Source organism: Astatotilapia calliptera, unplaced genomic scaffold (genome assembly GCF_900246225.1).
Source record: "Astatotilapia calliptera unplaced genomic scaffold, fAstCal1.2 U_scaffold_2, whole genome shotgun sequence".
In the NCBI taxonomy this organism is placed as follows: domain Eukaryota; kingdom Metazoa; phylum Chordata; class Actinopteri; order Cichliformes; family Cichlidae; genus Astatotilapia; species Astatotilapia calliptera.
In genome coordinates, this window is record NW_020535729.1 from 636,258 (window position 1) to 650,974 (window position 14,717).

Here is a 14,717-nt window from a genome sequence, read left to right on the forward strand (position 1 = left end):
AAGGAACTGGTGGTAGACTTCCGCAGGCACAAGCATTCTCCACTGCAACCACTGAACATCCAGGGTATGGACATTGAGGCTGTGGACAGCTACAGGTACCTTGGTGTTCATCTGAACAATAGACTGGACTGGACTCATAACTCAGACGCCCTCTACAGGAAAGGGCAGAGCAGGCTGTACCTACTGCGGAGACTCAGGTCGTTTGGAGTGGAGGGCCCACTCCTGAAGAAATTCTATGACTCTGTTGTGGCTTCTGCTATCTTTTATGGCGTGGTCTGCTGGGGCGGCAGCATCTCTGCTGGGGACAGGAAGAGACTGAACAGGGTGATCCGAAGGGCCAGCTCTGTTCTAGGATGCCCTCTGGACCCAGTGGAGGTGGTGAGTGACAGGAGAACGGCGGCTAAGCTGTCATCCCTGATGGACAACATCTCCCACCCCATGCAGCAGACTGTGACAGCACTGAGCAGCTCCTTCAGTGGGAGACTGCGGCACCCACGGTGTGGGACGGAGAGATTTCGCAGGTCTTTCCTCCCCACTGCTGTCAGACTCCATAATAAAGACTTTAACTGATCAAGCACACACATCCATACATATGCAATAATACTAAGTGCAATAATCCTTTCTGTCATCGTTGTATTTTACTCAGTTGTATATAGTATTTGTATTTGTATTCTATTTTTATCTTATTGTATATTTATTTTATTTTATTCTACTGTATATAGTATTTTATTCTATTCTGTACAGCTGTGTACTGTATTTATTCTTATTGTATTCTAATTTTTGCCTCATAACTTTTGCACTGTCCACTTCCTGCTGTGACAAAACAAATTTCCCACGTGTGGGACTAATAAAGGTTATCTTATCTTATCTTAAACATGAATCATTGTTTCAACAACATATTTATTGTTGTCATAAACAGACAAGAAGACAACAACAAACTGCTCCTCCCATTCAACACATGTCAGTCCATATCCCAGCAAACTAAATCATCTCCATTTACACATCAAATAGAAACATGAATCACTTGTAATGATTAGAAACTTGATAGAATTTCAAATCTAGTTTGGGGAGTCATTCAGTGAGAAACAGTGAAATGATTTTCCATGTGAGAAGGTGGACAGCAGAAACAGAAAGAAAGAGTGAAACTAAAAGAGAAACAAAGAGCTTTGGAACAACGAGGCAGCAGGAGGACAGCTGCAGTTTAACAGCTTCAACTCACTGACAGGAAACAACATTAGAAACATCATCATCCTCAACTCATCTGCTGCACTGACACTGACACCTTCAACGGACACACCTTCACTTTATCACCAGTGTTAATGATTGGAAACATCCTGTGAGTGAAAGTGTGTGTGAAGGTGTGTATGTGTGTGTTAGTATCAGGATCAGAGAACGACAGCTTTCCTCTGTTCCAGTCCAGATTCACTCTGATCCTCTGGAGCTTCTTCTCTACTGAGAGATCGGATTCTGCTGATGGTGAGTGTGCTGAGTATTTTCCTTTATTGAACCATATTACCCATAATCCAGGCTCTATGTGTCCCTTCCTCTTCACAGACTCTGCTAACACACCCAGTCCCCACCATGTACTGTCTCCAACTTCAACATCCCAGCTGTGAGTCCCTGAGTTAAAGCCCTCAGAGCCCAGGACAGCTCTGTAAAGATCAAACCTCTCTGGATTATCAGGAAGCTGCTGCTTCTCTCCTCCTCCTCTCACACTGGTCAGATCTTCAGACAGGATGAGGTTTGGATGAGCAGTGTTTGGGTCCAGAATGAGAGGAGTGTAGGAGACCACGTCCTTCATGTTGTTCCAGATGTTGAAGGTCAGGTTGCCCAGGTGTTTGGCCTGGTCTATCAGAGCTCCTGAGGGCAGCTGTGGATCATCCAGCAGGGGGCAGCGCTGGACTCTTTCCACTGCAGCCTTGTAGTTGTGCAGGAATGAGACGTCTTCAGCTCTCAGCTCCTCCTCTGTGGCTCTGACTGTGTCTGAAAGAGCTGCTATCTCTCTGCTCAGAGCCTCCATCTTCTCCTTCATCATCCCACTCTTCTGCTCCTCTTCCTCCCTCAGTGCAGCCAGCCTGGCCTCCTCTTCCTCTGCTAGAAACTGGTGAAGCTTCTTAAACTGCTCCTTAATCTGCCTCTCTGTGTGTCGGGCCTGGACCTTAATGTGTTCTGCTGTTTGATCAAACTCCACTTGAACTTCTTCACAAACCTTTAACTTCTTCTTTAAGGGCTCCAGAGTTTCCTGAAGTTCCTTCTTGTGTTGTTGTGCAGCTTCATCGATGGGTCTGAATCTGTGATTGGTGTGTTTTTCTGAGGCACAGCAGACGACACACACTGGCTGCTGATGGTCCAGACAGAAGAGTTTGAGTTTCTCAGAGTGCAGACTGCAGAGATCCTCTGAAGCTCTCTGATCTCTCTCCTGTAAGAACGACTCACACAGGTTCTTTAAAGCTCGGTTTAAAGGTGGATGCTTCTTTGAAGATATTTCCTTACAAACTGGACACTCACGTTCCCCTTTCTCTCTCCACCATCTATTCAGACAGTCTTTACAGAAGCTGTGGCTACATGACAGAAGAACAGGATCTCTGAAGACCTCCTGACAGACCGGACAGCAGAGATCCTCCTCTGATCTGGAAGCCATTGAGTCTGTGAGTGAAGCTGAAAACAGCAGACAGGCAGTACAGTCAGTCCTGGCTCCCCTCCCTCCTCTACCACCTTCACTGAAACTTCCTTTGAGTCGTGTTTTTGCTCAAACTCACATTCAGTGTGTGGAGCGTCAGCAGCTTGAAGCAGCAGTGTTGGAGTTTTCCACTTTTCTCTCCTGTAGCTGGACTCACTCAGAGGAAGCTGCTAGTTTGGTCTGAGCTCAGTCTGATCGTCTGTGCATCTCTCTTTACGGGGGAAGAAAAACAGCCTGTTTCCTGGTTCGTAGCATTTCAGTGACATAAAAGCAGGAACTTCATTCACTTCATTCAGAGTGTGGCAGAGTGCAGACGTTTATTGCAGATCAGAAACGAAACCTTTTTTCAAGCGTAGAAAATAAAATGTGACTCCAAGAGCGTAGATTTGGTTTTGGCATTGGTGGGGACGGATGATTCAACCACCGAACTCTGCCCTGTTCCTTTTTTCCCCCCTTATTGTCTTTGCTTCTTGATAAAAAAGGAGAAATATACTTGCCTACATATGCTATTCTAAATGCTTTTAAACCATTTAAATTACAATTCATAGTTTTATTTGTGAAATATATAATGTTAAATGACTGACTAAGTATTTTAGCCTTTAGTTTACTTCAGCCATATTTTATATAAATCAGGTATCATACAAAAATAAAAATAGCTTCAAATACAGTCATGGCAATAAAAGAATATGACTTTAAGGACTTAACAACATTAGTTCAGTAACACCAACATCTCTTATACATTAGCACTAAGGGAACACTGAATGACCTGGTGGGTTTTGTCCATAAAACTACTCGTCTAATATGACCACAAAGTAAAAGATCTCTCAGCAAAAGTATGCAAGTTTAGGCACTATTGCCCCGATCAAATCAGTGAGCTGGGATGTTTTACTGTAAACATGAACTACTGTTATGCAACAGACATGGACTACTGGTGCCCCACACAACAACTCAATCTCCACAACTGCCTCACCTGGGACTCTCCACTCCCATCTGCCTCTGGATCAAGGACTTCCTGACAAATAGACCACAGTCTGTCAGACTCGGCCCCCACCGGTCCAGCACCATCACACTCAGCACCGGGTCTCCACAAGGATGTGTTTTGAGTCCCCTCCTGTTTACGCTCTACACATCCGACTGCTCCCCTACCCATCTCTCAAACACCATCATAAAGTTCGCGGATGACACCACAGTGGTTGGACTCATCTCAAGGGGGGATGAGTCGGACTACAGAGATGAGGTCAACAGACTGACTGAGTGGTGTTCAGTTAACAAACTCCAACTGAACACCACGAAAACTAAAGAACTTATCTGTTTAGTTTTAGCAGCGGCGAGCCTGCGCTGCCAGGAGGAGAGGAGGACGGCAGCAAAGAGGAAGAACCTGGATATAACAAAGTATTCTTCAAAGAAACCTGTAAGTCACTTAAAGTCAAAATCACTCATAAAATGTGTCCGTCATAATAACGTTACAGGCTATGCTAGGCTTTGGCCCACATCAGTCTAAAACTATATGTAACCATGAATAACGTGTTTTGGAAACTAACTGCACAACATGCAGCACTATTAGTTCTCTCAGTCTCAGAGCAGCATTTCTAATTTTGATTGAAGCTGTCAGAGAAAACGGCAGCTTTGAGCAGCCAGGATATTAGTTTACAGAGGCTGTTAGAATTATATGTCTAACGTTAAATGTTGTTGACACAATAATTTCATCCTAATGGCACTGACGAGATATATATATTCATAGGGTTTATTTCTGTCTGTGGGTTTTTTTATAGTAGAAAATACAACTAGGATTTTAAGTTCTTTGTGTGTCTTCAGATCAGTAATACTAATGCAGTATGCCAGTGAAAAAAACAACTAAATTCAGTTGAGCTGAAAAGATACCAAACAAGGCATTAATTAAATAAGTTAAATAAAATGAAACAATCTGAGGGGGAAATACAAATAATAAATAATACAAACGTAAACTCAAAAGGAGTCAAAAATGGCCGGTTGTATTTCAGACCTCAGTAGGTTCATTCAACAAATCATGAAAAATTAGGTTTAAATTTTTGTTCATGACAGTGCAGATTTCTGACATTGTGTGATTTAAGCTGTAATAATGTGATTATTTTCTAACAAAAAACAGTGAAACTTAAGTTAGACTTGTGTTTGTAAATGAACCGCCCCATGTTGTGTAGCTTTCTGAATTTTATACTTATTGGGCTACATATTTATTTGTTATACAGGCTATGCAGTACATAACATCAAAACTCACATGTTTTATGTAACTAAAGTGTGTAATCATGTGGGCTACAGACAATAATTAAGTTATAGACTATATATAGTCTATAACTTAATTATTGTCTGTAGCATGGGATGTATATGAAAAACGTGTATACTTACTGCATTTGAATCATTTTAACCATATGTAACCACCTGCATATGTGTTTGGGGGGAAAAAAGGCTTTGATTTTGCCACCCAATTCGATTTCTTTGCCACCCTAAGAAAACTTCTCTAGATCCGCCCCTGGAAGCGGGTGAATAAAGTCACCCAGTCACTAGCCGTGCCATTACCCAGCATACATCACTCCCTCCATAAATGCAATAAACCATACAAAGGTAATAGCCTATAATTAATGTATCTGCTGTTTCTCAGGTAGTTGCTTACATTATATAATTTATTGTGTTCAGTATACGTCACTACAATGCGATTTCGAAAATGTATAAATATACGGACAACAGGCTCTTCCGTGGCAATATCTTGTCGTCAATAAACAACGTTTAGGGAGCTCGATAGGTGAAGCAGAGGAAGCCTGACCATGCGTCACACATTTGACGAGTTGGGAGAGAGAACATGTTGGACGAAGAGGCAGCTGTGCAGCTCAATACCATTTTCTTCTGTCTGTGATAAGATTGCTTTCAGAGCCCAAGCAAGGTGCATCCAACCTCCTCGGCTGTAATTGGTCCAGCCCAGAGTCGAACATGACGAATTGGCCAATCCACTGCCTTTCATTGCTACAAAAGATTCCCCTTCCAAAAAATAAAGAACAAAATCACATCTGCCTATAAAAACAAAAATCACCATCGGCCCAGTGGAGACTGAATTTTTTGTCATTTGTCAGAGATGAACTTGCACACTTGCTTTATTTCTCTGGGATAGCCTACTGTACTCTGAGATGAAATGCCGGTATGGCAGCATCTAGCGAGACTTCAAATGCTTTCAGTGGGAAGTAAACATCCAGACTGCCAACAGGTGTTGCACACAACAGCCGCTCTATCATGTGACGCACACTGCTTCGACTTCCTAAGGTCATGAGCCGGGTTACGCCATGTCACAAGTTTTGTGAGGTGCTCTTGTGATACTTAATGGATTGAATTACAGTTTTTATTTCTCCCCCGATATCCGATCCAGTAATTTAGTTCAGGATCGGACCGATATGTATTGGTATTGGTCCATCTCTAATATTCAGTATGATATTAATTATTATTAAATGTATGTTTGTGTGTAAAGTTACACATAATAATATATATTAAGTTGTCAGCAAATGGGTTGCAAATCCTGTTACTGCATTAAATATGACTGAAATGTACAAGACTAAAATTAATCAAACCCAGATAACAATACCTTTTGTTTGATCCTGATTATTTGATCATTTGTATTAACCACACTGATGGTGTAAACAGTAAACAGTGGACTGATAGCTTCCACAGATAGAGAAAAACTCTGGGTGGATCTGGATCTGGTCCATACAGGTGTAGAAACAAGTGGTGGTTATGGGCTACAGTCTAAATCTAATGTTTTTAATCTCTCATGGCTGTTTGTCCTATAGCAACAACTACAAGATTATGCATTTGTATTGTGAGAGGTAAGAAGTCAGTTACTGCAATCTACTAAAATCTAGGTGATGTCATTTAAGTCAGTGAGGGTTTATTTATTAAATATTACGTGCACACTGGGACTGGGCCAAAAAATACACAGAGATGCACCACCTTAAATTTACAGTGGGTTATTTTTTTTTTTTACCACTGTGTGCAGCTATTGTGTGAGTTCATGACAGTACTTTGACATTTCACAGGATGTTTCCTACCAAAAAATGGTTTCTTTCTTATCGCAGGACTTTTAATTGTTCTTTTCTTGCCAAACAGCTCATTTAAGTGAGAGTCTGATTTGAATGTCGTCTGTGCTCGAGGCTGGAAGAGAGGTAACAGTCAATAAAACTGACATGTTGTGAAATGTTTCACCAGTAGGTGTCAGTAGACTGCAGTCAACTGGGATCTGTTTTCTTACCCCTCCGAATTCAACCACATAGTCCTATCATGTTTCTATTGGGCACCAGATCCAGATGCATGCGGAGGTTTTTCCACATCCGTGGAAGGCTTGTGTTTTTTAAACTGTCTTAGAAGTGGATGTGACTTTGCTGGACTCTGACACTCAGTGAATGAACTCTCATATAATGTGAAAAAATAATGAAACTTTGTCAGAGATAAAGTGGGATTTTATTATGACACATAAGCCTTACATTCAACCTGGGTTACAATAACATGTTTTTCATATATCTTTTAGCATGTGAACTATAAGCTGAAAAAAGTTTGAGATAAAAAAAAGAACAGTTTAAGCTCTTTATCAGTGACGTACAACAATGCATTTTTAAATCTGTTATATCTGTTACAGTTTATGTTCCTACAGATGTGGTAATCTCAAGTCGACCCTAAGATTTAACCCTTTAGAGCCGGTCGGAGCGGGCTCTGTTTTGCGTAACTATTTTTAAATCCCGGTAGCTCTGCAATAATTAGCTAGCTAGCGCAATAATTTTTGTTGCATATGAAACCGGAGGAGTTGTACTTACATCTTATGCCATCAGCTTGTCCTTGGTCACAGTTTCCTTCCACATAAAGCTTTGCAAAAACTGCATAAAAAGCACTTGGAGCAACAAAAACATAATATTCCAGAAACACGCTTTACCGATCCGATCAGCTGTTCATAACACTTCCTACGTTGGAATAGACGTCAGCGCGAACTTTTGCATGTCCACCATTACTTGCTCGAAACTGGAAGTGATGTCATTTTCGCGGAAATGTAGTTTTTTTTTTACCATCAGGGCCTCAGGGCCTATACTGGTGTTTTTAAAAGTTATCTTTGACTTTATGACGTTCTGTGTCATTTCTGGGATGCTTAGGACTCATATTGCACTGCTGGAAATAGCTTATTTTGATGCATATGCTGCTTTTTTGCAAATTTGCACTATAATATTTATTTTTGTTTTTCCTGCAGTATATAAAAATTGGTGTATTTCAAAAATAAAACTATGAAGACACTCAAAATAAATTTCCTGTGGTGGGAAACTATTTTGTGCAACTTTTTTGTATTTGCAGTTTTGAGAGATAAGCTTCTTAAACTTCTCTAACTAGAAATATATGTTAAAAAAGCAAAAATGATTTTCAATTTTTTTGTAGTTTATTGCACTTTTTTGCAATTCATGTAATTACTATTCACTTAATACATACATATTATTAAAATCTGGGCTATAATTGTTGTATTGATGTATAGCAACTTGAAATGCTCCCAAAATTGGCACTACAGCATGTAAAAATATAATATAAGCTCTGGCGGACTTGGGCTACATCCACACGTACACAGGTTTTTTTTTGAAAACTGAGATTTTCTGTTTTCGTTTTAAAAAATAATCCCGTTCACATGTAAAGGCAGAAATGGTGGAAAACGCTGCTAGGAACATGCCAAAGCATTTTTAAAAATCTCCGTTTTCAGTGACTAAAAACGCGGTTCTATGGTAGGTCTTAAAGGGTTAAGAGTTAGTTTTTTCTCTTCTGCTTATTTAAGGTTGTTTTTTTTTTTGTAGTGCTTTCATGATTGCCCTGGTTAACCTGTGGTTAACATCACAGTGGTATAAACTGTGAGTAATGCCTTAAGTTAAAGTCTGCAAACATACAGACGCACAGAAAATATTCAAGAAAACTTTGTGAGACCTCAGGCATCCAGTTTTACTCTGAGACAACGTTCAACCTTCATGTCTGAGCAGGAACATTGGGATTTGACCTTTTACTGTCATTGATAAAAAGTTATATATTAAACACAATTGTAGTACAAAGCATAACTGCAACATGCGTATAAAATACTTCCCAGCACCAGTTTAACTAAACATGTATAAGTTTCTCTGGAGTTTTCAGTCAGCTGTCTTCTCTCAACCTTCCTGTTTCCACTACAGCTGCTCTTTTTTAGATTGTAGAAATCACATTCAGGCCTTTTACATTTGAAAACTTCTGATTTTAACATAAACCTCAACCTTACAGAGAGAGAAAAAAGGAAACAAAAAACTTGAGCATCAAAAATATTTATGATCATGGATCTGGAACAATGTTACATGATTTATTACTTAGTGTAAAAATCCACAAAGTACTTATTCACTTAATAATAGAAAAATAGTCCCTATTTTCACGAGTTCACTCCAGCCAAGCTAATGAAACAACCCAAATTGTCAGTGTGGGCAAGATGTGAATATTCTATAGTCAAATTATTGAATATGAAAAGGAGCCGCACAAGGCAATAAAAACCCTCAAAACCCCATATTTCCATAATTTTTTAAATATGTATCTCTTGCTTTATATTACTTTCTGTATACCTGCCTACATCGATGCATCGTTTTCAATCAAATAGCTGTTTTATTACTTGAAATAAAAAAAACTGAACACGTAAAAACCCTTTAAATTATAACTAGAAGAAAGCTGAAAGCTACAAACACAAAAGTAGACAAACATGTTAACACAGGAGAAAATACAAGTCAGAAACTAAGACCACAACAGTAACTATGGCAACACCAGCACAAGCTTTACCCATCACCTGCTCTGCTTACTACAGTTAGGTCTCTGTGACTCTGTCTGCTCCTACAAAGTGGCAGTCAAGTTAAAATGACAGATACGAGGACATCCAGCATGATTGAAACTGCACTCCATTGAAAGCGATGAACCAAATTTCTATCAGATAAGGTTTGGGACTGTTATGGTCTCATTCATGGCTGTTACACTTATTAAACAGCAGAAGTAGAAACAGGACATAAACAGTACAATGTTTTGTTGTCCCCCCCTGACCTCCTCAAGCAGATCTCTGGCTCTCCTCACTTTCCTCTCCATCATCTGTGTAAGTCAGCAGAGGTTGCTGTCAGAATGAAGCAGAACTATGGATCCTAATAAACTGCACACAGACAAAGCCTGTGCAGTGACGTCCACAGAAGGACAGAGTCTAAAGTGTTGAAAGAGACGCTGCAAAACAAATCAAGAGACTAGAGCCTATCAGGAAAACTAGTGAGTGGACCTCTGATTAAAGAATTTCTACCAAACTACAACTGCAGCTGAACAAATGAGCTGTTGGTGGAACTTTACACTCTGAAATATTGAAAGATTTAAAGAATGAGACAGCTCAGCACAGCATGTTAACTTCACACATGAAGTGGTTCAGTCCAGTCCGACTTCAGTTTTGCAGCCACCGTCCACATCCTGCTTCTTTGACTGGTCGTCACGGTAACTCTGGACTTTCCTCCAACGAATCCTGAAGTCTGTCAGTCCTGACAGCATGAGGCCTGACAGCTGGACAAAATGTGCAGATGATGAAAAACATGAAGCATAGTTTGAACTTGTGTCAAGTTTGTGTTGGTGACTGAACTGCTGACCTGCTGTGAAACCTGCTGCTGGATCTCTGTGCTGTGCATGTCTGCCTCTGACTGAAGCTTCATTTTCACCACTGTTTGCTTTGTCACTGCTAAAAATGAACCACATATAACAACACAAACATTAGTGTTTTACATGATGACAGGATCTTACAGTGTTTGCACTCTGGACCTCACCTGTGAAACAGAAAAAACAGACTCTGACACCACAGTTGCCATCACCCCATTTCCCTGACATTAAATTAAATGATCCACAGTATTCAACTGAATAGAGGTTTCCAGGCTCAGAAGACAGCCAGTTAGTGAATGTGGAGGTTGTGTTGTCAGACCAGAAGGCCCAGGGATCCCTGTAGAGGCCAATCCACACATACTGAACCCCTGATCCATTCAAAGTGAGCGTGATGTTGGATTTCTCCTCTTTGCTTCTTATACTGGTCAGGTCTGTGTGGTATGTCCTGCAGTACGACTGAGCCGCTGACCAGGAGCGGCTCTCCTTCACTAAGATGTAACTTGTGTTTTTGGCTGTGAAAGATTAAAAGAAACAAAGAATTTAAAAAAAAAACATGTTGTGAATATCGTGAAATTTTAGGGTCACTATGGCAACAAATCTTTTTTCCTACCATTGTAACAGAGGAAAGGGTAAGAAGCTCCACAGGGTCTATCATCCATCTGTGTTTGTCCGTGAAGAGCCACACAGTATTCATTTGCATTTACACAGTCTGGTTGGCCGTTAGCCCAGATCAGAAATTCATGTGTACTGCCAACATTAAAAAGTTTTCCCTCCATGGACCACTTCCAGCTGTAACGATCATCATAGAGCCCTATCCAAACCCAAATATTGGTCTTTGGTGAAATTGAAACAAGCAGTTGGTTGATGTCGCTGTTGTAGATGGTGACCAAGTCAGTGAAGTGTTCTCTGCAGTAACTCTGAGCTTCGGTCCAGGTCTTCAGCTGGTTCACAAAGTGGTATTCTCTGGAGTGGGGAGGAAGAGTGGAAAGTCCTCCTGAGAAAAATGAAAGTTTTTATTGTGGAAACTGGGCTGTTAGACAAACCACTGAAAAAGACTGAAAAGACAATATAAATAGTCATACTTAATGGAGGTTTATCAGAGGCAGAAAGTAAAAAGCAAAAATAATTTGTTATAGTTATATTACCTAGATTATTGAGATATTTTACTTTCTTATCTTACATTTTTACAGAGATTTCTGTCCTTTTAGTTTATATATTATTTAGTTTATCACATTTCTCCGTTCAACACATTTGATTGAAGTTTGTTTTTCATATCACTGCATAAAAGAAGGCCCTGCTGGTGAATGAGCTATATTTTTATATTTTTTATATTTTAATTCTATTTCTTTTTCTCTTCTCTGTACTCAAAATGCAACAACTATGTTTAGTGCAACCATTACAAAATTTTTGGAACATCACTTTTTTTGTTTATCAAAAAAAAAAAATATATATATATATATATATATATATATATATATATATATATATATAGTTTTAATTGGTGATGTACAGAGATTTTGCAGAAGGAACTTTACAACATTATAACATACATGGGGACAGAGATCAAATAGCCATGTACATTCTTGGTCAACATATCCAACAGAATTTCAATTTCTCAAAAGTGTAGTAAGATGTAAGTAATAGTTCCCAGTTGTTGTAATCTTTCTTAATTGTTCAAAATTCAAAGATCTAGAGATTAATGCTCAAAAAACATCTCACACAACATATCAATATTAACGCAAATGATTGCCTCAGTTGTTGAGTACTAGTAAATTTAAAAGCTTAACCCTCTGGGGTTCAGGGTATAATTGGCTACTTTTTGACTACTTTTGATTTTACTTCTATATTTCACCTTTAAAATATGTTTTTTTGGCCGTGTTTGGTATCAGTATTTTCAGCACAACCTCAAATATCTGAAATTTGAGTTATTTTTTCATTTTGGTATACTGTATGAGCATAGTTGATCTAAATTCAGACAAAGAATTCAAAATCCGAGTAGAAAAAAGTTATATTTTTTACTGTAAAACCAACAAACTTGTTTAACGAATTATCTTCATACCGTATTTTCACAACCATAAGGCGCACTTAAAAGTCTTAGATTTTCTTCAAAAAGTACGGCGTGCCCTATAGCGCAGTGCGCCCTGTGTGTTGTAATGAGGACGTAGTAGAGAACACAATGAGAACGCTAAAGGGAGAAGCGTTTCGACGGTCACCATTCGGCTAAAAGCAGTTTCACTTTCACTTTTTATGAAACGGTGCCATTTTTCCATCCGGACCAGGACTACGGTAGCGCAGCAACTTCCAGCGGATTATAAGGAAAAGCTGGCCATCTTCCGCTCCTACTGCAGCAAACACATCGGCGACAAACACATCCAGCGATGGATGACCGATGGAGACCACAGTTTCACCAAGAGTGGAAGGCAGCGCCGGGCGAGTTACGCCACAATTTGCCAATGGATTGTAGATGCTTGGGCTAACATGGCTGCTGGCACTGTTGTTCGAGCTTTCGCAAAAGCCGGCATCATTTCCGAGGAGCCGCACGGCACGGAAAGTGACTCTGACAGTGAAGAAAGTGAACCTGGAATGTTTGATGGAGATTTAGTGCAGCTGTTCAATTCAGACACAGAGGATGAGGACTTCGATGGGTTTGATTGATGATAAAAATGTGAGTACCAAACTTTGTTTTGCTCCTGCTTTATTTTTAAATACGCACACTTGTATGCTTGTGTGTTGTTGATGATGACGATTACTGGTAATAAAAATGTGAGTAAGGTACCGAACTCAGGTTTGCTCCCGCTTTATTTTTAAATACGCATACGGTACTTGTATGCGCCCTATGATCCAGTGCGCCTTATGTGTGTGTTAAATACAGTAATGGCACACATAACTGAGACTGCGCCTTTTAGCACAGTGCGTCTTATGGTCGTGAAAATACGGTAACTTGAAATACAAATAGAAATTGTACATTTCTAAAAATTATGCACAAGTTTTGCAAACAACAAAGTTATTTGGTACTATTGACCTACAAATGCAGCCATGGCCTCAGTTTTTTATATAACCATTTAAATCTATTTCCAGAACAATCAGCTGGGCTGCATCAAATAAGAAGGCACACAAATTATTTGTGCAAGTCCAAAAAATGTAGTTTGTGTTCAGTATAAGACAGAGGAGAACAGCACAGGCGTAAACCCTGCAGGTCTGACAGCAGGAGGAGCTAACTACAGCCTCCAAACACGCTAAACGTCACTAATGTCTCACATGTGAAAATTCGCTCTCTCTCTCTGTCTTTCGCTCGCCCGCTTTCCGTCGCCGGTGTCGCTCCTAAAAACTTCCCCTTCTCCCTAAACAAGCAAGTGCCACATGTTGCCTTATCATTTTCTGATTGGCTGACATGGTAAACTCTAACACCAATGGGGAAGGGGTGTTTTTTCTTTTTCTTTTTTCACTCACAAGCGGAGAGTGTTTGCTAGCGCTGTCTGTAGAAAACGCAGTTTTTACCGTTCTTCCCGATGTAAACACCACTGTTTTGTTCAGAAAAAAATATCGCGTGTATTTTTTATCATTTTATTATCATATAATTTAAAAAATGGTATATAGTTTGATGTCCGCACTTTCAACCCAAGTTGAAATGGAGACTCTGACGCGCTGCATATTGATTTTGACGCGCGGGCGCGTCCGCCGACCCCATTATATTTAACCTTAAAACTGCAAGGCGGCAGACAACGCTGCCAAAATGCTGATGGTAAATAAAAAGAGCCCTTTTCCGCAGTGCTGTGATCCCAGCCACTATCCGTGAGTTGGAGGCCCACAGATAATCAGTGGGGTCACGGAGGGTTATCACATTGGTGCTCATTGTGAAAAGTTTGGTGGACAGTGGATCCAGCGAGGCCACCACAAGATGTATTTTGTGTCATCAGCTGAAATGCCACGAAGAGCAAACTGAGATTTGATGTCCCCAAACCACGAAGGAGGGTCATGAAGCCAACAATCTTGGAGCTTAACCACCACAGCAAAAATTACAACGTACGTGAAGACAGAAAACTAAACAGCAGTGGTGTTTGTAGGGTTACTGAAGTTGGGCTAGTTGGTATATAATGCTGTGCTTTTTTTAGGGTCTTGTTCAGATTAAAGAGAACAAGATAAAAGGCATTAAAACATGTTAAAAACACAACAGCCTTAATAAACTTAGTAGTTTGGAACTGGAAGCAGGATTCACATGGTTTAATCACGTCATCACTTAAAGATCGGATATCCCACCTGCTGTGAATATTTTAATGCGGTACACTTTTTATGATTATCTATTTTAACTGCCATAAAGAAGATGTGACAAGTGATAACATTCATATAAGATATGAAATTGTCTCATGTA

General features: G+C 39.9%; 1 protein-coding gene and 1 long non-coding RNA gene across 3 annotated transcripts; both read right to left on the minus strand.

Moving 5' to 3' along the window:
* Nucleotides 1-1,075: 1,075 nt before the first annotated feature.
* Nucleotides 1,076-2,656, minus strand: LOC113017745 (nuclear factor 7, brain-like). Of its 2 annotated transcripts, XM_026160857.1 has the most exons (2): nucleotides 1,275-2,641; nucleotides 1,076-1,145 (listed from the first exon to the last, which is right to left on the minus strand). In XM_026160857.1, the coding sequence occupies exons 1-2, from the start codon at nucleotides 2,639-2,641 to the stop codon at nucleotides 1,076-1,078; spliced, it is 1,437 nt and encodes a 478-aa protein (XP_026016642.1). The 2 variants fall into 2 exon arrangements, with proteins under 2 accessions (XP_026016642.1, XP_026016641.1); XM_026160856.1 differs by lacking the exon at nucleotides 1,076-1,145 and having other exon boundaries at nucleotides 1,233-2,656.
* Nucleotides 2,657-10,236: 7,580 nt separating this feature from the next.
* Nucleotides 10,237-10,543, minus strand: LOC113017788 (uncharacterized). The gene is made up of 3 exons (XR_003271571.1): nucleotides 10,516-10,543; nucleotides 10,342-10,430; nucleotides 10,237-10,258 (listed from the first exon to the last, which is right to left on the minus strand). It is a non-coding gene; the product is annotated as an uncharacterized LOC113017788 (long non-coding RNA).
* Nucleotides 10,544-14,717: the final 4,174 nt, after the last annotated feature.

What these genes read in the sequence shown, in the direction of transcription:
- LOC113017745 (XM_026160857.1), bottom strand. Translation starts at nt 2,641, where the DNA reads ATGGCTTCCAGATCAGAGGAGGATCTCTGCTGTCCGGTCTGTCAGGAG. An exon ending in TGTCCGTTGAAGGTGTCAGT is followed by an intron (nt 1,146 to 1,274) that starts GTCAGTGCAGCA and finishes TTTCTCTTTTAG; the next exon opens with TTTCACTCTTTCTTTCTGTT.